This window comes from Falco cherrug, chromosome 3 (assembly GCF_023634085.1).
Source record: "Falco cherrug isolate bFalChe1 chromosome 3, bFalChe1.pri, whole genome shotgun sequence".
Classification (NCBI taxonomy): domain Eukaryota; kingdom Metazoa; phylum Chordata; class Aves; order Falconiformes; family Falconidae; genus Falco; species Falco cherrug.
The window spans coordinates 42911958-42937046 of record NC_073699.1 but is presented as its reverse complement, the minus strand read 5'-3'; the positions used below and the strand labels follow the sequence as shown (position 1 = coordinate 42937046).

The window sequence follows — 25089 nt, the reverse complement described above, 5'->3', positions numbered from 1 at the left end:
CACAACGAGGACTGAAGTGACAAATGCGCAAAATGTCTTGGAGAAATAGTGGTGTGACTATTCCTGATACGTGATATAAGTCAGGTCTAGTGGTATGACTGAAATAAATGTGTTTGCAGGATCAGTTCCACTTCTGAGTAATTTACTGTTTCATTCAACTGTTCCCATGTATTTACCTGTGATTAAATACAGGTAACTTTAACCAGAGCAGAACTAATATAAAAAACAATTGGCAAATCAAAAAATGTCATTAGTGTTTTAAAAACGTTGTGAGTTGAATAATGGAATTACTTGCAGCTTCAAACTATTTTATATGCTGGTAAACATGACTAGGCTTTTTTATGTACACATATGTAGCATTATAGTATAGCTGTTGCTTTATAAATATTAATCTGTGTTAACGTATTTTAAAGATACATGGCTTACAATGATCACTTGCATACAAGGCAGTGTCTATTTGGAACAGATTAAAAATGATGCAGAATATATCCCATATAGCATTTTACTTCTGTAGAATTATGCTTACTTTTCTACAAGGGAAGGCAGCTACAGTGTTTTATTTAGCGTTTATGGTTGAAGCAAATTTTTTATGAATAGAGATGATGCCAAAACTGTATTTTCATGTTCTTCCTTTGAACTGTGGTACACCTTTCCCTACGACGTGAGAGTCCAGCCAGAAAAGTACCGCAACATGCTGCAGCTAAGGAACGCACATCTGCTGGTGGTAGAGTTCCAGCCCAGCCTACTGCGTAGCAGCAGAGCCCTGTACACCTTCTCTGAACAGGGTCACCAGTTTGAGTCTCCCTCCTCTGCTCTATCATTCTTTTCCCTGAAATTACATCAGTCTAATTTCTTTGAAACCACGGCCCTTCTCTGAATATATTTGACGTTTAGTGGAAGATTAAAAAATTAGCAAAGGGTAAATGACGACGAGACCATTGCATAACCCTTGTTTCTTTAGGAAACCTGGTAAATCAACAAAACCCCCTAGACTACAAATGAAATGTTTTGGTGAGGTAATAATGTAAAATTTATTTCAGATAGGCTGTTAAGAATGCTTTAATTAATGTTTTTGTCTGTTGTTCTTACGATCAAGTCTTGCACACTTGGTCATACATATTTTTTGTGTATGTCAAATAAGCATTAAAAAAACTTAGCAAGTTTACCTCATAGTATATTTTAAAATAATTTCTTGCAACTGGATTGAGTGGGTTCCATAAAATGCAGATAACTTTGACTACCACAGAGTTCAAGAGTAAAGCGACTGGGGAGGTGGTCTGTTTGCTGGCATCCCTTCTGAACTGCTGTGTTACCCTGGTGATTTAGTTGCTGTTCCTGAAAGGAATACTTCTCGCAGTGATAAAACAGCACTGGCAATTTTGATTAGGAAATTCTGAGATATTCCCAGAAGTGCTGCTTTGCAGAGATATGGTGCCAAATGCTATGGTAATTTAAAGTAAGTGCAACCCCCACTAAGTAACTGGAACTGCACAGAATGTAAATCACTGAAGAATTTGTCCTGTTATGATGTCTCAGCGTGGAACAAGAGTTATATATATGAATTATTTTAAAACTGTTGATTTTAAGTAATGCCTGCTGTTCATGTTACTTAAGGTAAGAGATGATATTTTGCAGTATTTTGCAGAAAATGTTATATATTCTACATAAAAAACACCAGATAGACTATTCTAAACAAGGACGCTGCTTTTTTTTTTATTGTTTCATGTGTAAATGTGAAACTAGATTGAAAGCACTCCCTTTTCTTTTTATCTGTGTAAGTCTCAGACAGTTTGGACCGTGGATACCATGGGTGTCAGACCTGGAGGTTCCCCAAGGCAGAAACTTTTAAAGGACTCCTTAGCAGCAAAAGAACTTCAGACCATGGAAAAACACCTAGCTGGTATGTATGCTAGCAAGGGATCATAAAATGCTTAGCAGTATTCACTCAGCTAGCTCTGCCAATATTTTAGACAAAGGAAAAATTGATCTATGTAACATGCTGATGAAAACAGATAAAAACTTCAAACTTCCCCTTTTCTTCATTGAAGAAAACCAGCACAATTATTGTTGTGTTTGTAGATGTAATTAACTTTGCTTTAATTACAGTAAATACAGTAATTAAACTGTGTTAAATATACTGCAGTCTAACAGCTTAATAATGCGCCTTTTTTGTTTGTTTGTTTTCACGTTTTACCAAGACTTACGCAATAAGGAGGTACAGATGCTTCACCTACAGTTAAGTAGTCTTTACAAAAGACTGCAGTGGACCTTTAGCTTGAGAACAGATTGCTTTGCAAGAAAAGCCCACCTTATTCATGGGACTTCTAGCCAAGTCTGTTAACTTGCATGCAGTGGAACATCTGCAACATCTTTGGTGGGATAACCATTTCTAAAAGGTCAAACAACCCCCCCCCCCCCCTTTTTTTCAGTGGAAATATGCTTCAGAGGGATGATGGTAATGAGGGATATCCTAGGATATAGTTTGAAATTTGTTGTTCTTTGTAATCAATATTTTCTATCTTCAGCTTTAGTTACAAGGTGTGGCATAGACCTGTTAGCGGTGGTAGTCCTATATTATGCATCCTATTTGTCATATGATGAAAGCTGAGCTTTGTGGGCCAACTCTATGAAAAGTAATGCAGAACTGGAACATAAAGACTGTATATGTGATGTGGAGGGAGAAATGTAATTTATCTGACCCTTCTTTCAAGCTGTTCAGAGAGCGAGGCAGAGAACTTGCCACTTTCAGTGTGATTTTCTAGAAGACTTTGACACCTATCCTACCGATAATACTGGTGTGAAAAGCTTGGGAGCTGTATCCTCTTTAGAGAGAGGTACAGCTGTTGCATTTCCGTCTAGGGGCTGTTGCAGCTGAAGGCAAGAAAGAAGACAAAGTTACAAGCACAATGTGGGAGGCTCTTCAGAAGTTTTTGCTCATAATGGAGCAAGAGCTAAAAATTTTGATATCTACAAATGAAGATATTTTAGACAGGTTTTGTTTCTGTCAACAGAAATACTGTCATTCAATTATTATTTTTTTTCTGGCAGGTTCAAGTCACTGTAGCTATTAGAGATATAGCCACTGCCAGACTAGACTGAAAAATCCATGAGCCCTCTCTCCAACCTGGAACTGCCAGGAACATCTAGTGGGAGCCAGGACACCAGCAGGCCAAGCTTTGGTCATCAGGTTTCTGTGGCACAGCAGGGACCTGAGTTACCCCAGGGCTCTCTGCCACTGAGGCAGCACTTGCCTTCCCTGCTGTTGCTGCAGTTGTCACTCAGGAGGGGTCTGCTGAAGATCTTCCTGCTTTGATTTATGTCCTAACTGGTTGCACTTCCATGGTTGTACAAGCTGTTCTTGTATGCAGTATGCTCTGAAACGTGCAGTTCCTTTAGAACTCCCTTGGCAAAGCTGACAGTAATAATTACCATATTCAATAGAATATGCAATACTTAAATACTTAATTGACTGTAAGCTAACTAGCTACATTCACTCAGTCTCTGAGAGAGATTCAGTCTGCTGTTGTGTGACCTGCAAGGTCTTCCCTCACAGCAGTGCTGTTGTGATTTGGCTTTGGGCCTGTTACTTCAGTAACACTGAACGTGGGGTTCAGTCATTCTGCTATTCAGTAATTTTCGTCTACCTGAGAAATTCATGAGAAAACAGCCCAATTATTAGACATTGGACTCTTGTCCGGTCCTAATAATTCATGTCCTATTATAACACCAGTGCTACCTGAGACAATTATTCCCCTCACAGACAAGCTATAACATTATTTCCATTAAGAATCAGCTCAGATGACCTCAGGAAATAATGCTGTGGTTTTTCTTAGCCTTATTTGTCTCATACATTTGCAAAATTCAAGTATCTCTGATACCAGCAAGTCTCCTTGTTTCAGTTCTCTTCCCAGGTACACTGGAACCTATTAATTCTACCCAATACTAGGCAGTCATTTAGATACCTGAATTATGACTTGGACTATCTGTGTCATGATGAAATGTGGTCCCCTGTTTCGGATACACCTTCTTAAGGAGCCTGTCTTTTTCTTAAGGACTATAGGACTATATGCTGGATAAAAGTCATAACATAAGGCACACTTTGGTACCTGTGCCTAAATTAGAGACTAAGCACCAACTGCCAGCAACTGCCTCAGTACCTTGATATTTGAACGGTATTTTTACAAAATCAGATATTGAAGCAGTTCTCTTTTCCTTATGTACATATGGCTTGAAATACTGTCTGAGATCCAGTGTCTTATGTTACCGTGGCTGCTTTATATCACACGCAAGCAGAGAATATTTTTTTTGGTAGTTAATTCCAGTATCTTGCCAATTTGGTTTGTTAAACTGATTCTGTTGTCATTGGATACTTCTGGAATATATTTTATCATAAGAAGAACTATTAAATGCATAAACAGTTCGTAAGTGCATTATGAATCATATCCTTCTTCTGGTGTTTCTGATATGAAAGTAAAATGCCTTTGTATTGCTCTGTTGCCTGCATTTTATTTTCCTTTAAACGACATTGACAAAGGATTTAAAAAATCCTAAATTATAATTCAATTCTGGTATTTACTATAGATCAGATAATACTATAAAGCGGGAGATGTGTGATTATTCTTTTTTCTTCTTTCCTTTCTGGTTGAAAAGCTGATATTGAAGCAAAATCAAGAAGAGGATGTCTGCTAAAGAAAACTGAATAATTACACTATGGAAACATGTTAATTATGTGTAGGAGAAATTATTAGAATAATTGGTTTATCTGCAGGCTTAATTACTATATGGAATTAAGGAAACATGAGCCAGAATAAAATGTTTATTTAGCTATAATCATTCAATATTCAGATAATTTCTTAGCATACTGAATCATCATGGGGAAGTTAGTGGTTGGTAATTTTGCAAAGATGTAGGCTAATGTGAATCTTTAAAAGAACATACTCCTCATTTGGTTTAAATCAGGTAGCCCACACTGTCATTTTTTGGCCCCTGAATTTTTGCCAGACATCTTACAAGTTCCAAAGTTATGTGTATCGATTATTTTAAAAGCATAAAGGGAGAGTACTTCAAGACATAATTATTTCAAAATGGAAGTAAATTATTTTAAGAGGTCAGCAAGATAGCAATTAGAAATATTCTTAACTGTGTGCTAGAAACAGTAAGTTGTTTTGAAATTTGCTAACAGCAAAACATTTAAAGAGTTGAGAGACACTTTCATCTGAAGCTTTCACAACTATTTGTTTTACCAGATTTTCTAGTAATAGCATTTGAAATGTAGGGACTATCTTGTATTAGACTAGTAACATGAAATTGACAAAGCTTATTTTCCTGTTTTCGAGGTGTTATTATAAAATAAGTTAATGTTAAAGGCAGCACATCTTTAATTATTTTACATAGAGCATTCCTTTTATACCTACTGGTAAACAAGTGGAAGAAAATCTAGTTTTCCAATATGCAGTTTAGGATTTGTTTCTTTTAAGACTTTTAGAATGTGAAATTATTGTTAACAAAATAAAAATGAAATGCTCGTATAAATAAGTTCACTTAATAGGTGTTTAAATCAGTAGAGCCTTGCAGATTCACAGCTTCTGGGACTGTGACTTGTACAGTTTAATAGGAAACAGCACTGATTTTCTAAAGATAACCAACTGTTCTCATCAAAACCAAGTTACAGTAGAGTACATGCCAGTGGGAGCGAAAATTCATAACAATTGTGTAAGATAAAATAAACTTGAGTAAACTGTTCCTTAAGCTTGACATTTTTACTTGCAAGGACTTTCAGTACATTAGCAATGCTAACCTAAATTCCCACTGTCCTCACCTAATTCTGTTGGATATATCAGATTTTATTCATTAGAAGCATTAGTAACATTTAAATGAATTCAAAAGACACTTTTCATCTCTATCCCTGATCTTTTCTGGTTTTAAATAGGATCTTATTCCTTACAACTGTGTGAGGGGTTTTAAATAGGATCTTATTCCTTACGGCTGTGTGAGGGGTAGGGACAGGACAGCCAAATGGTGGCCACTTTTTCTCCTTGGATTCTAGATGTTGGTGACCCCTCACCGGCTGTGGCACTGACAGCAGGCCAGAGCACAAAGTTCAGATTCAGACAGGATCGCAGATCCAGATGTGCCAGAGTTCAAGGGTTTTGTTTGGGCAGTGGACAGTGAGGCCAGAAGCAGAAGTCTCACCTTGAACCAGTTTTGGATTGCCCTTCGCTGCAGCTGAGGATGGCAGGTTTCACTCACTGCTCCATCTGGGTTTGATGCTAATGAGAAACCGTGCAAAAGCCACAGAGAGATAACTCTGAGTAAATGAGATGAAGTTTTATAGGCTGTATCGATGTTCAGTGAAGTGGTAATATTTTGTTTCTGTGGGATAGCTGTGTTTGCAGTAAATCAAATGTAAATAAACTTGAGGAAATGCTTTTCACGCATTTGAACTGTTAATTCTGATGCCTTATATTTTAAGGTCAGATAGATTTTCTCTGCACAGCTTCAGGTTGTCACTAACACTGGAGAAAATCCATAGGAGTTTTAAACCACAGAAACAGATTCTTTATTTTCTTTTTGTGTGTGTGTGTGTGTGTGCGCGCACAGATATTGAGAAGGACCTGGCACTATGGGAAGAAGCGAGACTCTCACGAAGCCCTAGTATCCAACATCATAGTTTAGTTACATCTGACCATCAAAGTAATCTTCAAGCTACACAGGGCCAAAACCCGAGGCCTCAGGTGCCAACACAGATGGGGAAGAACATTCAGCTCCAAGGAAACAAATCACCACCGCTGCCGGCTAACAGCAGAACACAGGTCTCCAGCGTTGCAAACAGCAGGCCTCCAACGCCCGGTACGCAAACCAACAGGCCACCAACTCCATCAGCTCCGGGGAGCAGACCAGCGACCCCAAATAGCTTGCTGTCACGGCCTCTTACCCCTAGCAACCACGGAAATAGGGAAGGCGTCATTAGCATGCAAAGAAGCAGATCTTTGACATCTAAGAGCCAAATGGGGAGGACCCTCAGCGCTGCTTCAGGGCTTGCTGTGCAAATGAGTGGAGACATTCTTGGAACTGTCACTACTCAGAGAAGCAGCTTATCAGAAGTAAGATTTTCGATTTAATGTTTTTTGCTATGTTTAAAAGCTGCTATAACATGAAGACTAGATTATGGTTCATATTGAAGTAACATCCGTATACCTAATGTAACTTACTACTTGAAAAAGAACTTTAAATATAACGATGAGAAAATTAGCAAGGAAATACTGCTCAGCTTTGAGAGGTACTGATTAGAGAATGCCAGGATTTATTTACAGAAAACACACTGCAGCACTCATGCACACCAGATTTTCTATGGGCTCTATAGGGTTTTGCTTGCATGATGCACAGCAGTTTTATTAGCCTTACAGTTTCCAAGAGGTGCGTATCTCTGGAATATTAAATGCAACTTTTTTTTTTTTTTTTCCTGCCACACTAACAGTGCATAATACTTCCTCGCTATGCTTTTTATTTCATTTTTTGGACGCATTGGAATGATTAGTTAGGCATCGCTGAACAGACAGATTTTCCAAAATACAAAACTGAACTACAGTGAAAAAACATCCAACATTGCTGAATCACTGCGTAGTACTATGTGCATGTTAAGTAGGCTGATTCAGAGCATAAAAACTTCCTGACCCATATTAAAGGCTTTACAGGATTAGTTTTTCTTTAAAACAAAACAAAAGGAAAAAAGTTAAAGTACCTTGTAAATTTTGAGTGGGATCTCCTCTGCTAGCCTTAGCTGCCTTAAATATAACTTCAGTGTATAGGCGGTGGAAATAAAAACACTTCTGAAAGAATAGCCCTGCTGTCTATCGCAGATACATGCCTTACAAAGGTGAGTTTTTTTCTCAGGAAATGCCAGTCCTTCTTTACTGACATGAGAAGGACCTATATGTCTAGATTGCTAATTTTTAATGGTGGAATAAGTCGGTTCCCACCATTCATTACCAATCTCTTTGTAATCCATTTGTCAAAACCTGGAGAGCTTTTTTCCAAGACTGAAAAAAATATCATGCTTTTAGATAATTGTTTCTGAGAAGTATTATTTGTTTTAAAAATCTGTTGCGTATGACACTTGACACAATGTATTATCAGTCTAATGACGACTTAAAGAAAACTAAAAATGTTTATAATAATATTGCTTAGAGATGTTTGTAGGAAAATGAGAGATTTGATACTTAGTATAATCTTGTAATTAAGTGTATGGCCTCCATTATTTATTATGAAAGAAAGGAAATGAGGCACAGATAACTCTAAACCTAAAGAATTTGGGGAAGAAATCTTACTTAAATTTGGTGGAAAAAATCCTCATTTTGGTGTTTGAATGGCAGTGCACTAATCCTGTCACTTGAGCTACTTCTTCACCTAAATTGGATATCCATCTTAAAGACATTGGGACTGAAGGTGACTACAGTTCTATTGAAATTATCTTCACTGACAGTTGAAATATTTCCAAACCAGAAGTTTTCCATGAAAAAAAACCCCAAACCCAACAGTAATTGTAACAAATTTATTTTTTGACAAGCATAAAACCATTGTCTTCTGTTTTGAGAAGTGGATATGTTTGTGTGTTTGAATTTCCTCACATGCCAGAAAATGGGAACTGAAATTCATTTTTAACTAAACATGTTCAGAATAGATGAAGGGTTTCATTGTTTCCCACTAAACACTTCTCTCTTTCTTTCCTTCTTTTTAAGCACCCCTGTTCTTAAATGATGCATAGTCACGTGATGCCAACTAGAGTTATTATATAGACTCCTGAAAGTGCCATGTAAGGAGCACTGCATCTCCACCAAGGGACACCCGGTCTGTCCATCAATCCTGATCTTTCTTGTAATGAGACAGGCAATTAAAAGTGGTTTCTTCCACAGCCTTTCTGTAGTTAATAGTAATAATAACTGTGAGTCCCATTTCGTTTGCTGTGACTTGTTACTTCGGTTTGCCAAATCCCAAGCTTTGCTGATAGCTCTTACAATGTGTCCTGGCATACTTTCAATATATGTATTTATATGTTTCATGAACTTTAAGAAATGAGCAATATTATTACCCAGTTTTACAGTTAGAGTAGCATGTCTGGTTTCAACCAGCAAGCCCACTGTAAATCTGGCGTTAAATCTCAGCATTTCTGTGTAGGATCTTACCCTCTGTTACAATCCCTTCTAGAAGTGACTAATTCTTTTCTTTCTCTTTGCCTCCTGGGTACAATAGTACATTAGCTGCTAGTGACCTAGTTCGAACCCTGTTTATCCTTTTCTGGCGTGCATAAGTGACCTTTGACATAATGGAAAATTGTCTTGGGACTAGCTCTCCTGTGAAGGGAAAAACTGCTAATATGACACGTTCATACAGAAGACCTTCTTTTACCAAGCTTTAAAGGCCCTTGGATGTCAGAAAGTAGCTGACGGAGGTCTGGCCAATCTGCCGCTACCAGCCTCATCTTTGGATGCTCTTCTAAGCATCTTCTAAGCTATCGTTGCCCACTGAAGTTCTTGATCACTTAGAGAATTGGGTTTAGACACAACATACACAGGAGGCACCTCTGTTCAGTGACATTTTTTGCCATGTTGGAGATGTCTCCCTGTTTATGGCCACGTGAGTTCATTCTCTTGTGTCACAGCTTCTGTCTGACCATGTAGTCAAATTTTAAAAATTCAAAGGTTGCCTGGGGTAGAAGAACAACAAAGTTCTGGCTCTCTTTGTACTTTTATGGATCACAAAGATGAAACTTGAGGCTGATACTGTAAATTATTTTGCAACTTTCATTGTAGGTTTTGCATCCTCTCGCTGTATAAAAACAGTAAAATAAAAGAAGGGAAATTGCCTTTCTTCTTCTTAGCTTTATGGTGTGAACTGGGAATTTCCACTAGATTTGAATACACTGTGGTTATATTGCCAATCCTATAGAAGATGCTATGATAAGATTTACAGATAATTCTGCTTCCTCACTCGTAGGTGGTGCTCATGGATTAACCTGTACAAAGTTGATACATATTTGATGAGAGTAAGTCTGGTGAAAAGGATGTGATTACTGGCTACCAGGAGCATGTTTTACCATAAGGAGCTTGAATTAAAGAATTCAGAATCTGCATGAGTTTACACTGTGCTGTCACTTGTTTTTTTATCAGGAATTTTAGCATATCTCTCAATGCCTTATGTGTGCTTCCTAGTTTGTAATGCATTTCAGAGTAATGTAACAAGTCTAAAATACAAACATTTTACTGATTAATACTATTCAGAGTTCTTAAGTTTTAGTGAAGTTCATGCGGTAGCTCAGGGTGGTTTAATCTTGTTATAGCACAAATCTTAAATAATTTGGCAAGTACTTAACATATCAGCTGTTAAGAATGTTTTGGGTTTTCTAATGCTCAAGACATAATGATCTGAGATTTTGTGGACAAGTTTCTGCCTCTTGGCGCACATAATATTACAAAGTTCTAACAGGTGTTTTTTATTAGCAGCTCTGTTCAAGGCTGAATTGAATTATAGCAAAGAAATGCTACCTAGAGAAATAGTTTTATTATCTCTATAAAGCTAATAAATCATGGTTCCAAATCCTTTGACAGAGATACTTTTATGCATTTACCTTATCCTTTGGTGTTTGTATAAATTGACAAAGGAATGTTAAATCCTGCTTATCGCTTTAGGATGGATTCCATTGAAGTGACACAATTCTGTGATAGTTATCAATAGCTTTGAGATTAAAATACTGCTGACTCCCTTGTTTACCATTACATTTTCTGAATGCTCGGAATTTTACAATTACTTTATTTATCCAGATGGTTTAAAGTGGTATTCAGTAATCTTTATTGGTCTGTCATAGTTGACAGTGGGAAATTTCAGCTTATTTGAGTATAGTATTGATTAGCACAAGTTTTCTTCCTACTTACTAGAGTACAGAGCATAACTCGATATGATGAGGACTCTCTTTTGGGTCAGATACTTCCACGCTGTTCTGCTGCCTGGCTTAGTTCTTTATTCTGTGGTTTTGGAAGATTAAAAAGTACGCTGGTCAGTGTGAGAGCCTACTGCAAGAATCCTGTTCTGTGAACAGAACCACTTTGCCCAGTTCAGTGCTGTGGTCAGCAACCTTCTCGAACACTAAGCACATTTGAAATGGCAATACATGCATAAGGCCTGGAGCTCCTGCCGGAGCTTGGTGTTGGGCCATTGTGGCAGTCTTTGTGGATTTCTTTGGCAGATTACTAGCAGAATTAGTAATGTACTCCCAGTGAGTTAGATCTTGATTAAACAGCCTTTGGTCAACAAGAACTGATTTGAGTAAGCCGTTTCTGTTTATAAACCAGAGAGCCGAAACAATAACGCTGTAGCGCTGTGCAATACAATTTTACTTTGAATATGTAGATTCTGTTTTTCAGCTGGTGTAAAAGATGACACGGCTATTAGCCCCTCCCTTCTTTTTCAGGTACTTATAAGAATCTGGCCAGTAATTTTATGATATCTGGCTAATGTTTAAGTTCTTTTTTAGAGACTAGACTTGCATGTTTGAGATGCTTTTGAAAATAAAACTGTGCACTCCAGTCTTGTCTCTCACCTTGAATATTGCAAAGGAACCTGTCAAAGTATTTTATATGTCTGTGTGTGTATGTGCTCACATACATATATGTGTGTGCATGGAAAAATATTTGTATATACATACATATATACCTTATAGAAAAAAGGAGGCAATTGTAAAGCATTTTAAAAAGCATATATTCAGTTGTGTATGGATTTTTAACGGTGTAAAACATGATGCTTAGAGTTTTATGGTATCTTGGACACAAAAGTTTCCATAGCATTTTTCCTTCCTAGGCTTTCTCCTTCTCCAATAAAACCATAGATTCTAAATCAAGTTTCAGGTCCCTGTTCTTACTAGATTGGAGATGGTGAAAGTTCAGACAAGTGAAAGCCTTGCTTAAACAAATCATGCATGACATATCTAGGCATAGTCCAAAAACCGTAAGGACAAATGGAATATACGCATTAAGATTTTGTTCTGTGATGCTGCATTTTTAAGATGAGTATGTATATGTCTGTGGCTATAGCAGACAGATAGCTAAAAAGACTTTTTTTTTTTTAATAGATAAATAAATAAGAATTAAAAAAATTCTAGGGAGTCTGCATATTCTCTACATTCTGGTTTTATTTTACAACACGATTATTGTTTTTTTTTTATTGAAGGCTTTCTCCTCTCAGGTTAAGTGAGGCTAGAGTGTCTGCTACAGTCTGCGTTGATATAGACCATTCTCTGTCATTTTATCTAAAATAGATCTCTTTGTGGCAGGATGAATTCTTACAACAGCTTCAGCTTGCTCATCAGCCTTGGATATTGCCAAGTGACACAGAGAGTGAAGGAATGGAAGCTGACCAAGACAAATGTAAGTATATTTGTTAGGACCAGATAATATGTCAAAAACCCTCAAACTAACTTCTCTTCTTCAGACAGTATGACTACAAATTCTATGACGTTTATGCCTGCTCACAGGAGCTTTTCTTATAAATACCAATTAATCATTTGTTTGAGGGCTGAACTTTTTAGGATTGATTTACATAAGTTTTCTAACGGTCACTGAACAATGACGAAATGATCAGAGACCCCAGTTTACTTAACTAAATTAAACAATTTGTCCTGATGTGTTAAAGCATCCGTTCCATGGAAGTAGCATGAAGTTGAAATAGATACTCTGTTTAGTAAATCTGTATTGACCAGCAAAAAAACCCGCAGTAGCTCTGAAAAGTAGAGCCTTCCTCCTCAGGCCTGTGACTCCATTCTCTCTGGTTTACCTGTGTTCTTTTGAATTCCTCTACTGTATGAAAAAAAAAATTCTTAATCACACAAGTAATCCCTAATATCCTGTACTCTTTGAAGCAGTTGTCTTATCATGAAAGCAAGGGGGTCAGCAGGATCATAACCTAATTGACAGAACAAGTAACAACAAGTAACATGCTATAAATTGTAATACATGCAAACTGTAGCAAGTTCTATCTTGCTGAAAATATTAAATGCTTTGCATTTTCTTTTTTAATTCGCTGTAGATTCGTGTATGCAAGGCAGAATATACACACTATTTCCCAACACATTTTAGGTGATATACTTGAACAGATGATTTAATCAGCATGTTTAGAAAATTTAATATATTCTACTAAAACTTCTTTAAACATGCAGAGTTAAAATAAGAAAAGGCCAATTTTATTACAGAATGGAACAGTTGGGTAAGGGATTAATGAATAATAAAAATCATGCCAGATAAATAGAATAGATTTTTAAATTGTGCCACATTAAAAAAATTAAGAGTTTTCTATTCATATACCAGTTTCACAAAACCATACATAGCTTGGGGTTTGACTATGAAATTTCAGTTTACACAGTGAGATACTGAAGAGCATGTGCCAGTTTTTTAACACCAGTACAGTGCTGCAATGAAGTTCTGTGTGTCCAGCTGATTTTAGTCCAAAGCCAGTAAGTCCAGTTTGACTTGCACCCGAACCTTCTACCTGACTTTGGGCTGAAGCTCACCTTAGGAGGCCAAAGGGAGAGCCTGGTACATGCCTTCTCTGTGCATGTGAATTTTCCTCTGTATTTTCTGTAATGAATTTACAATCCCACAAACATTGGTAGGACTGGCTGTGCACACATAGACTGGGGCTGATTATGTGATCAGGTAGACTGATGCTTCAGAACACATCAGATGCACAGCATGGTTCTTTTATAGCTGCTGTACCTGCATTGCCTGGGTGTGGGGACTTCTGAGCATCCAAGATCCTGTACTGTAAGATTCCAATAATCCCAGCAGATCATTGTCACTGCCCAGTGTAAGAGAGTAGTAACTGACAAAAATTTTGGTCCTATCACCAGATCAGTAGAGATGATAGTTGCCTAACTAATAATACTTTTTTTTTTCTGGATCTGATGGTACCAAGAACAGAGGAAGGAAAGAAGGTAGCTGTACTTTCTGACCAAGAGTTCAAGCATATTGTTAAGGGCATTGCCACATGCCTCAAACACTGACAGGTTTGGGACATCAAACACCTCTCTAGGAAGTCTGTTCCAGTGTTTGACCACCCTCTTGGTAAACAAATGCTTCCTAATGTCCAGTCTAAACCTCACCTGATGCAACTTCCAACCATTCCCACATGTCCTATTACTGGACACCAGGGAGAAGAGACCAGCACCTCCCTCTCCACTTCCCCTCCTCAGGAAGCTGTAGAGAGCAATGACATCACCACTCAGCCTGCTTTTCTCCAAACTAGACAAACTCAAAATCCTTAGCCACTCCTCCTTCCAACCCTTTCACCAGCTTTGTTGCCTTTCTCTGGACGCATTCACATCCTTAAACTCGGGTGTCCACAACCGCACACTGTATTCACGGTGAGGCTGCACCAGTGCTGACTTTTTGACCGGCCGGTTATACTGTGTTTGATGCACCCCAGAACGCGGTCTGCCCTCTTGGCTGCCAGGGCACGCTGCTGACTCATGCTGAGCCTGCTCTCGACCAGCAGCCCCGGATCCCTTTCTACAGAACTGCTCTCCAGCTACTCCTCCCAATTTGTGCTTGTGCCCAGCGTTACTCCATCCTAGGTGGAGGATCTGGCATTTGCACTTGCTACATTTCATCCCATTAATCACAGCCCAACGCTCCAATCTCTCTAGATCCCTGTGCAAGGCCTCTTTTCCTTCAAGAGAGTCAGCAGCACCTCCCAGTTCGGTATCATCAGCAAACTTGTTAATGGTGCATTCAACTCCTGCATCCAGATCATTGATAAATGTATTGAACGGGACTGGCCCTAGAACTGAATGCTGAGGAACACTGCTGGTGAATAGTCACCAGCCTGATGCAGCCCCATTCATTACAACCCTGTGAGCTCTGCCCTTAAGCCAGTTCTTCACCCAGTGCACCATGAACCTGCACATCTCACAGCTGGGCAATTTTTCCAGAAGGATGCTGTGAGGAACAGCATCAAAAGCCTTACTGAAATCCAGAAAAACTATATCCACCATCTTGCCTTCATTCATTAGCCAGGTGACCTTATAGAAGGATATGAGCTTAATTAACCAGGGCTTTCCCTTTGTGAACACAGGTTGACTGTGCGGTTAACTGCGGTGTAGTTAACTGCTGCACCCTTTAGAGCAGGTCAATGTTACTACTGTTACAGCTAAAGGAGTAGAACAAAAATGTGTGATCAAAGTAATACTTTCTGTATCTGAAATCTAATAATGATAAATGCTGTTAAAATAATGTTATCATCCCCATCTGAGGTTACATGCTTGTGTCATTGGCAAGCAGAAAGTGCAGAACTGCCACTGCTGACAAAAAGAAGCTGCCAATTGCTAGTTGTAAAGTGAAGAGTCGGTGAGGGGCTTGGCATACTTGCTGATATCAGTGCTTATAGGCAGAGCAGCTGGCAAGATTGCACATCATTTTTCACCCTAAAGTTAATAAATCTGTGTGGATGTTGTGTATGTGATTTAGTGTTGAGGGGGCCAGGAGTTCGTAATTTATGAGTTTGAGCAGAAGAGCTGCAAAATTAATCTTTACAATAGCAACACCTGTTCTTTGACTCGGCTTTTAATAAATTATATGTGGATAATATTTACCACATTCTTTGACTACTTTGAGATAATAGCAGCCAGGTGTAAAGCTAGTTTTTGGTAGTGGGAAAACAAAGTGCAAAAAGAAAAGCTATGTGAGTCACCTTGAGTTCTTTTAAATTAATACCTTCTGGTTCATGTTCTGCAAGAAAAAAAGAAAAACGGTTTTGGGGTAGCCGTTTCAAATGTAGTCAGATGTAAGAATTTAAAGAGGCTATTTTCAGAGCCTATGATAGCTGAACAGAATTGGGTCACTTTGGCATCTCCCAACAAACATCATTTGCATACAGATACGACAACGCGCATCTTGTCTGTTGGAAATGAGATCTGGGTTCTCAGTTCTTGTAAATCAGACTTTACTTTCCAAATCCTTCAGGCTCTCTGACAGCTTTTTAAAATTTTATCCTTATCAGCAAGATCCAAAGATAACTAGATGTTGTAATTTTTAAAGCTTCATACCAATTATGAAAAAATTTGAAATCAAATAGGTACTCACATAAAAGAGTATAAATGATTACAGCTTTAAAGATTAGTTATGTTAAAGAATGAAAGAAAAACATTTTTAAGAAGCACTGTTGATTTTTTTTATTATAACCTCTATTTCCCCTTTATGTGCTTTATTAAATTTGTGGCTGTATGTCAGAGAGAGAGGTGTGTAATTATTTGCTCTTATAATGTAAATTTTATTATTAAAAACTAGGAACCAATGCATGCTTTTTTAAGAACTAGTATGATTTAGTAATTAAATTTCTTCTGCTTGCTAGATTTGATGCTCTGTACACACTGAGCAAAGAGAAGTGAAAATGGCCAAGGCAATATGATCCAAAATCAAGAGTTTGTAGTTCTTTTTTTATTTTAGTGTCACTAAAAAGCCTGTAGACAGGAGCTCATATGTCTTCCCCCTCAGCTGTCATTCTGAAGACAGAGTTCTCTGTTATTACTGGTAGTAGTTTGTGTGTGGATTCTCTTCAAAGAGTTTTCAGAGGATGCATAGAGATTATTCTTGGAAAGAGGAGGGATCTGGAGAAAATATTTACTGCTTCCACAGTACTTCAGTTTGGTGGAAGTTCTTTGAACTGGCAAAAATATTATTCTTTATGGGGTACTGATGCAAGGGAACAGAAAAGCTCACCTACAACTACCAGAGCATTTCTTGGCCAGCTTTTATGAGTAGAAATTTGGCCTTGCAGGGAACTGGCAAGAGCCAGCTTTAATTTTCCCTTGAGAACAGGTCCTACAAAGACTGCTGGTTGGAAATTCCTGATGCATCACTACCTTCCAAGAACCTTGAAAAGACAGTCTTTTGGTGTAATTTTACCTACTCTCTGTAGTCCTGGCATCGATTTACTGCCCCAAACCCTGAGTCCGCTTTCTTGGGTGCCTAACTTAAGAAGTAGCCCACCAAGCAGTTTTCACCAGGTCTCATAGCCTCGGTCAGTAGAAGATCCCTACCTGAAGTCAGTCCGTTTGGCAGGTGTACATGATAGGTGAATGACGTAAACTCTTAATGAACTTGCTGCTTGGGTAATCCACATTAAATATGTATCTATGTATATATACATATATACATTCCTTTGCCCTCCCTAATCTGCTTAAGGCTTGCCAGTTTCTGTAGTCAGTGGCACACCAAGTGGTGTGGCTACTATCACTTCACTCTAACTTCATCCTGCCAACAGGAGCACTAGGTGCTCATTTCTAGTTTGGCTGATCTGGGAAAAGGCCTGAACTCTCACCTGCTGACCTGTGGCAAGAAGCTTGAATGTTTTTCCACTATGCATCTACAAACTCATCTGAGGTTTGCAGAGAAAGGCCTTCTGCTGATAAATCAAAGCTGATTGTTGGGGAAATGTAGGTTTTGCACTGCATTTGCTCTTGCACTGGTCTTGAAACTCCGCAGTGAAAGACAGTCTGCTGCTGACTTCAACAGCTTTTGAGGAAAACCTTCATTTTCCCATTCAGCACAAATGTCCACCTAGGAAAAAGACCCAAAGAATGAAAAACAGTATTTTGTAACATCAAGAAATTCAGACTGTGTTCCAGTAAAATTCCAAACTGTTCAATAATTGTCTGTGGGTAAAATTCCTTACACTGAGCAAATTCACATGGCTTAACAGTTACTTTTTCTTCCTTATGAAAATAAGTGTTCCAAAGGTTTGGAAAATTGCTTGATCAGCGTTGATAAGGAGGAGTTTACTGCTGGAATATGTTTCTGCTGTGAAAGTTTCCTTTTGCTAGAGTGAGATACTACTCAGTATATGAGTAAGAATGACAGAATCAGGCTTAGAGCAGCAACTGTTGATTACAACCTTTATGACATTAGTACAAACACAATCTATTTCTGTGAGTCAGATTCAGCTGTTTTTACTTGTCTTCTACTCTGATGTAGTATAGCAGTACTGGAAACATCTCTTTCAGTGGGTATGAGTTTAGGGCAAGGCTAGATTTGGTTTCTGTAGGGAGTAGGGTAGTTATGAGGCATTGTTCAAATATAATGGTCAATTATACGTCTGGTTAATAAGAACATGATATTTGTAGTTGGAAATTTTTCCCAGTGAATAGGAAATTTACTATAAATATGCAGTTTTTGTCTAAGAAGTGAATCTGGGTTGAACTGCTGGGACACTTACGCTTCCAAATTCATGTAACTTCTGGAAAAAAATATTGGTATTTTTCTTTTACTTAATATTTTAAGAGTGGTAATACAAACTGGAGTAAAAAAGTAGTATCTCCCCACCCCAAATAACCTTTCTGAGGAGTGTCATAAAGCTTTTGTCTGCTTGGAGTACGAGTAATTTTCCAAATTTCTCCGGTGTGGACAAGTAAGATACATTGTCTGTCATTCTGCCTACCAGTGGCTTAGCTAGGTATTTAGCTTGAGACAGTTCTGTGTCCACTTCAGAAATGGGATACCAGTAAGGATTGTGTTCCTGTAAAGATAATTTTTCCAGGCCTATTGGATGGTCTTGGCTGGATGGTCTTGTAACACCCATAGCTGAAGCTGCTGTTGTAGTCTGGAAAGGAGAGAAAACAATTTTCTAGCATGGAAGCTTGGCTGCTTGGATTTAATTATTTATAGATGGTGATACAAAAGTAGAGATTGATATTAATTCTGCCAGAAGTTAGATGACTGTTGGATAGTGATGGGAGAATTCAAATACAGCTAGGGAAAACTGCAACTAGACTCAAGATTCCTTTTTTTGGAATGGATGTGCTTAAATCCAAAACTGCCATTAAATATTTGGATTCATCTTGGAAAAGTTCACATTGAACTAAGTATTTGGGAGGAAGAAGGAATTTTCCATTGCAGTGAAGAAAAAAATTCTCAAAATTGTTTCAGTGCAGAAAGCTGTTTTCAGTACAGATTCCAAACCTAAGGATATCTTTCCTGCAACTTGCATTATTATGGTAAACTTGGATTCCCAAAGACATTTCATGTAATAAAAAATGACACTGTAATTTTTAAAATGGCATAGAGAATTATCAGGGCACACATTAGGTAAATTAAAAGCTGGCTCACTGAGGAATCAAAAACTAGAGTTTCTAATGGAAAGATGTAGATGAATGGGGCTCATTAGGGTCTTACAGGTTTGCATAATTGGTGGGAAGGACAAGTTGAAGATATTAAATGATATAAATCCCCTGGTGTAATGGCTACATTCCAGTAAAATGCACTTTATTATAACCAGATGAAATGTATTCGAACCAAATGAAATTTATCTGGCACCAGAGAAACATATCTGTCTCTGTTGCAGAATAATGAGGCTTTATCCTGGAAAGCAGTGACCTAATGGCTTTAGGATGATCATGGAAGATCATCTCAGAGTGAGCTCTCAGCGTCACAAAGAAGAGTAGACCATGCCTTGAATGCCTAAAAATTTAAGTAGCAAAGTGATTATTCCACGTCATACCAATAAAAAACTGTGGTTTTCATGTCTTGACGTTAAGAAAGGTTGGAATTACTTGAGAGCTTTCAGAAGGTGATTAAAAACAACCTAGGGTTTGGGAAGTCCTGTTAGGAGTTCGGCTCACCTAAAGACATTCAACTAGGGACCTCGGAGATGACTTGGTATCTGTAGGTAGTCATTTAAATAAAAAAGATTCAACTCATCAGACTGTGACAAAGGAAATTAAATGCTATGTCCTAGCAACGAGGAGCCTTAAGCATTGTAAGCAAAAGTTGAGGGAGGCGGTGAACTTGGAGTTCTTAACACAAGGGGTGATAGGGCTTTCATAATGACAGATGGTAGATAATCCAACGGGATATTCTATGGGGTCTATACAGGTATATGCGGGCTCTGTACAGGTATGTCAGAGGTCAAACTAGATGATGACAGCAGGGTTTTTTGTCTTGGTATGTATGAATGTACTTAGGCATTCATAAAGAACAGGCTGGATGTGCAGTTTCAGTTGGTTTCCTGGACACTACATGTTAGACATTGATAAAGATGCTCATGACATAATGATCATGATTCTACATTGATGCTACCTGTTTTCTTACAAACCCTTGAAAATGTGCATAAATGTATGTACATGTAAATGCATTTTTTTAATTTTTATTCTAAGGTTTATCCTAGTGATTTAAAACTGCAAAGCTCCACCCCACCCCACTTGTTTTTATTACCATGATTTAGTCCTTAGAATATATAATTTACTTGAGAAAGCAGAGTGCCTCTGAATAAAGTAATGGCTGTCCTTAGTGATCGAAATACCTATACCTGGGAATTATAAGATATGACAGTTTAGATTAATATTGACCATAACAGTTATTAATAAAATACTGTTAAACTTTAGTCATAGAAGTCTGTAGATTTCAAAGCATAGAATATGTTCATGCTAATTTTATCTATGTGAATGTCCAGTATTAAATGGCAGCGTATATAATAGCAGTGATGTAAATATATTTTGCTTTTAAAAGACTTCTTTTTTCTTTAATTTGAAAAACATTTGCAAGGAGAGTTCTAAGCTTTCAGGAAAAAAAAAAATATTGGCTGTCCTCCTTAATTTTTTAATTCCATGGAGTTCTATGCCTTGTATAAACCACTCTGGATAGATATATAGGTAAATTCAACAGATAATCAATCGCTAAAAAACTGTACTAAGCTTTATTAGAATTTTATTCAGATAATTCAGTCCTGTGTTGTTGCTCAACCCTGTGGCTGCCTAACATTTGTGCTGCGTGAATCGGGAGGAGCTATGGAGAGTCTGGCAGTGGTGAGCTGAAACTGCTTCAGCTGGCCTTTCAACCCCAAAATACTCATGAAGCAATACCCCTGGTGTTTTACTCTAAAGACAAGTGACTACAACCCTATGAAAACTGTGAGGTGCAGTCATCCTATGGAACTGCATCTGGCCTTTGAGGAGCATATCAGTGAGCTGTTCGACTGGAGGACTACTGTCCAGACTTTGCAGTTGGAAGGAACTGGCCATTTGGTGTGTCCTTCATAGTACAGACCATTGGAAAGAGTGGGGACCAAATTATGCTGATGGGCTCATTCTTTTATGCCTTCCTTGATTCTTTCACTTGCCATGCTGGCTGAGTTCTTTCACTACAGGCCAAGAATATCTTGCTGCAAAACTATGTGTGCTTTTTATTCCATTTAATTGTCCCAACTTTTTTTCAAGAGCTATCAAACACAGTCATCTTTCACCAGTGCCTTGTGTAGTCGTTTATGGCAGTGAAGAAAGAGGACGAAGTAGCCCAGAAGTACTACCAAAGCACATTTGTCATGTTCTATACCTACTTTCCACTCAATTTGTTTGACTGCAGATGACTCCATGACGTGCAAGACCCAGGGAATATCAAGCAGGGAGTACATCCCCTTGGGTTAAATAAAGCCTTGAAAGGTTTTTGGCTCCACAACTGACTGATTCAGAAGAGGGTCCAGATTGCTGCAGAAACCAGAAAAAATGTAGAATGCTGGACTGTAATCCTAGAGTACAAAAATGACCAGGAGCTGAAGGATCTGTGACAGATGTATTTTCTTCCTTTGGCCCAGTATTCTCCAGGCTCTAAAAAAAATTTAACACTCCTTATTATCCTGTTGCTGTAAATGTGTTTTACAAGGACGAAATTTATTCTAAGCCAAAACTGTAGAAATTTCTCTTTTGTCATGAAGAGGAAAGATTTCACATTCAAGTAGGAAAAGCTCTGTAATGGAAAAGGTTAAGATTTTGTGGCATGATTACGGTGACTGTTCTTGACCTTGTCAGGGAGAAAATCCATGAATGTGGAGACTGGGAGAGAGGGATAAGAGAGGAGGGTTCATCCGTGATATGTGACTTCTGTTCATTTTGGTTAAATCTTGTTTGGCAATGCATGGTGCCAATGTGAATGTTACAGCAGGATCTGGCCACACTTGTTTTCTCCATGTCTTGTTGCCCTGAACTGCAAAGTGGGATGATAAAATGTGTTAACTGACAGCAAAGGTATGAGAAATCACCAGTTAATGTTTCTAAAGTGTGTCAGGAGTCTGCGCTGAAATTCTAATGTCTATCTGGATTTCTTTCAGGTGTGATTTCACTAAATTTAAAATGGCCGTAGTTTTTCCAGTTATTTTCCCCAAGTCAGCGGGGTCTTCCTGCTTCTATTTGCTACTTCTAAGTTATTGTCATTCCTTTTTATACTGGAGAAATCAGCCTGTCAGGGTACAAGTCCTCTCACCTACTTTTGCCTGTATAGAAGTGAGAGAGTCTAGTCCAAGCTATTTGCTCTCTGAAGTAAGAAGAGAAACAAAGGGACTGCAGAGGGCAGTTAGAGATATGTCTTACTAGGGGACTGAGACAGGTACACTGAGTCCCATCACTCCTTCAGAGTGTCCTTCATCTCTTGCATTTCCACCTTGGTGCTTCTGTATCTCATGGCAGCTGAAAGTTAATTTGATCTTGCTAATACTATTTCTCATCAGTCAAGAATTCTATAATGCATATGGGGTAGCACGGAATATATTTTCTGGCTGGCATCCCATTTCCTTCTGTAGCTAAGAAGACCACAGTCCCTGGAGTTTTGTGCGTAGCAGTCATGAGAAGAATCTTCAAATGAAACAAGCTTACATGTATTTGCTGTTCTTTTTCAACCCTTAAGACAAATCTATTACTTAAAAGATCAAACTGTGACAGTGCTTGAATATCTGCTAAATGAAGTGCCTCTACAGAAAACAGTTGTTAAACATTAGGTGTAAATGACAAAAAAATACATGTAAGGTTAATAAAAGATAAGAACTGTTGCTAAGATTTCCTAGGCTGTATTTTTTTTTTCTCTGTTGTGATGCAGAAGTTTTCATGGTATGTACCTTGCTCTGTTGAACATCAGTACAGTATCAGATATAAAGTCCAGGCTTATCACCTGGCAAAGTGAAACTTAAAGGTCTTGTTCCAATCGTATTTAATTGATTAGCTGGAGATGATAATGGGAATAGTTTGTTCCTGCCAAGTTTCTTTAATCTCCCAAAGCGGGCTTGCATATTTATATGTTCAAAAGAAGTGATTAAATGTGAAACTGCTGTGCCTGATTTCCTTCAGGGTTTAAAAATGGCAGGATGAAGGCTTCTAAGGTAACATGTGGACCTTTATGCATTCAGCTGTGTAATTAAACGTGGTTGTGGTGTTTATTTCCTGTTTATAACCCTGATTCTCTGACTGGATTTGTGTAATAGGTCCAGTTACAGCATCACGTCTTTTACAAACACTGTCAGGGGTGGGGGGCAGGTTGTGTTACAGTCAGCAACATTTGCAAAACAATATATTTCAATATGCATATGTAAATATTTGTAAAAGCTAAATTTCTGTTTTGCTTTGGGGAAGCTTTTCAACCTGAACACAATCAGAAAATAAAACATTGCTATCTCAGTTTAGCTGATGCATCACAGTCGTTTATTCTGTTTGATTCTTTTTGAAACACTGGTAATTTTTTGTAGTCTATTACTACTATTGAAAAAGAAGCAGCAGAAACCCCTTCCAAAACACTGAATAATGGCAACAAATAATATAACTAAAGAAACTGTGATTTGCTTCTGGGTGTTTTAGAAATGAAAAGGAACCAGGATTCATCAAAATACTGATCAATGTTGCTTATTTAACTGTGAATTCAGCATTATGGAAAACTCCTACAAAATACAAACACAATGAAGGATTAATTTTCCCTTTTACCCTGTTTTTCTGTACATTAAATTTTAGCCCTAATTTCTGTGTTTTTCTGTTTGATTTCACAGGTTTGTGAAATCAGTGGGATTGTTGAAGAACAGTTTAATTAAAACAAAAAGTATGGTGATCAAAACTACACCTGAAAATTTGCTTTAGTTTATACATAATAATTTTAAATAAAGTTATTTTTCTAGTATCAGCAGTACATAAGTGGAACCACTCTGATATGTGGATGCTGTAATGCACTGAATCAGAGTATTTGCTGTGGTACAGTGGCCTTAAGAAAGAAGGGTAACTGTCACCTTTTAGTGTAAAGTTACAATAATGTTTTTGTTTAGTTCATACCCCTGTTATTTTGGATTGACGTTTGATAAACTAAACTCTGCCTGACCAAAATAAACTTTACCTAGAGATTTTATGTATTTTAACTTGTCTAAGGTTTTCTACCTCTTATATTTTTGTAATCTTTACTCTTTTTTAGATTAATAAACATGAAAGTATTTGCCCACATCTGCCAATGTGTATGTCCCATTCAGGTCTCACAGAGAACTAGCTGTTCACTCATAGTCACCTGCAGAGAGAGGTCAGAAGGGGGAGCGAGTGAATGAGTGTGTGTGTGGGTAGCAGAAACAGGTGTTGCCCTTGCCACATAGCTTTGTATTGAGTTTATCTACTTTGATCTTTAACACAAATAAAGACTCTGTTAAAAAGGGAACATATCAATAAGGAATGGAGCATGCATGCAAAAATAAAGCACCTAAAGGAATATCATATCTATGATAAAGCATTAGTTACCCATATGGATTACTGAAACAAATTTGCTGTTTAAAGTAAGCTAACTGGTATGTGCTGTGTGCTTGGAACTTTAGAAGATGCTTTTCCACAGACATCAAATGAAGGGATGTGGCAGTTGCATTTACTGATTTCATTTACCTGTTAATTCTGTCAAGTGTGTTCTCAGTTTCCTTTGTCTTCAATTATGTACGCTTGGTTCCTGTATCTCGGACACAATGATATAATGAAATTGCTTGCAACTATTAAAAAAATACAGTATAACAAACCATCTATTTGTTTAAGAAATAAAAATGAACTGTCTGTCATGAATGTTTCATAGCGTGAACTTTTTTTGCTCTCACAAACATACAGTGGTAAATACACAGAAAACGTGTGGTCTGTCTTAGTCATGAGCAAGTGGAAGCTAACATCGTGACAAACGAGTACTTGCTATATATATATATCATCATAGTGTAGACTTCCTATATGTAAAACTTTTAGTGGGCTGGAACCCCACAGGAATAGTCCCTGGGAGTTCATTTCAGCAA

General features: G+C 37.8%; 1 protein-coding gene across 2 annotated transcripts in view; it reads left to right on the top strand.

The window, feature by feature from the left end:
- The window catches only part of C3H8orf34 (chromosome 3 C8orf34 homolog), a 167680-nt gene extending 142813 nt beyond the window's left edge, over positions 1-24867 (top strand). For both annotated transcript variants that reach the window (XM_055706091.1, XM_027811177.2), the window contains exons 11-14: positions 1780-1900; positions 6601-7103; positions 12323-12416; positions 23836-24867. In XM_055706091.1, coding sequence (XP_055562066.1) covers positions 1780-1900; positions 6601-7103; positions 12323-12416; positions 23836-23843 — 726 coding nt within the window. In that variant the 3' untranslated portion in view covers positions 23844-24867. The remainder of the gene's footprint in view (positions 1-1779; positions 1901-6600; positions 7104-12322; positions 12417-23835) is intronic.
- The last annotated feature ends 222 nt before the right edge of the window (positions 24868-25089 follow it).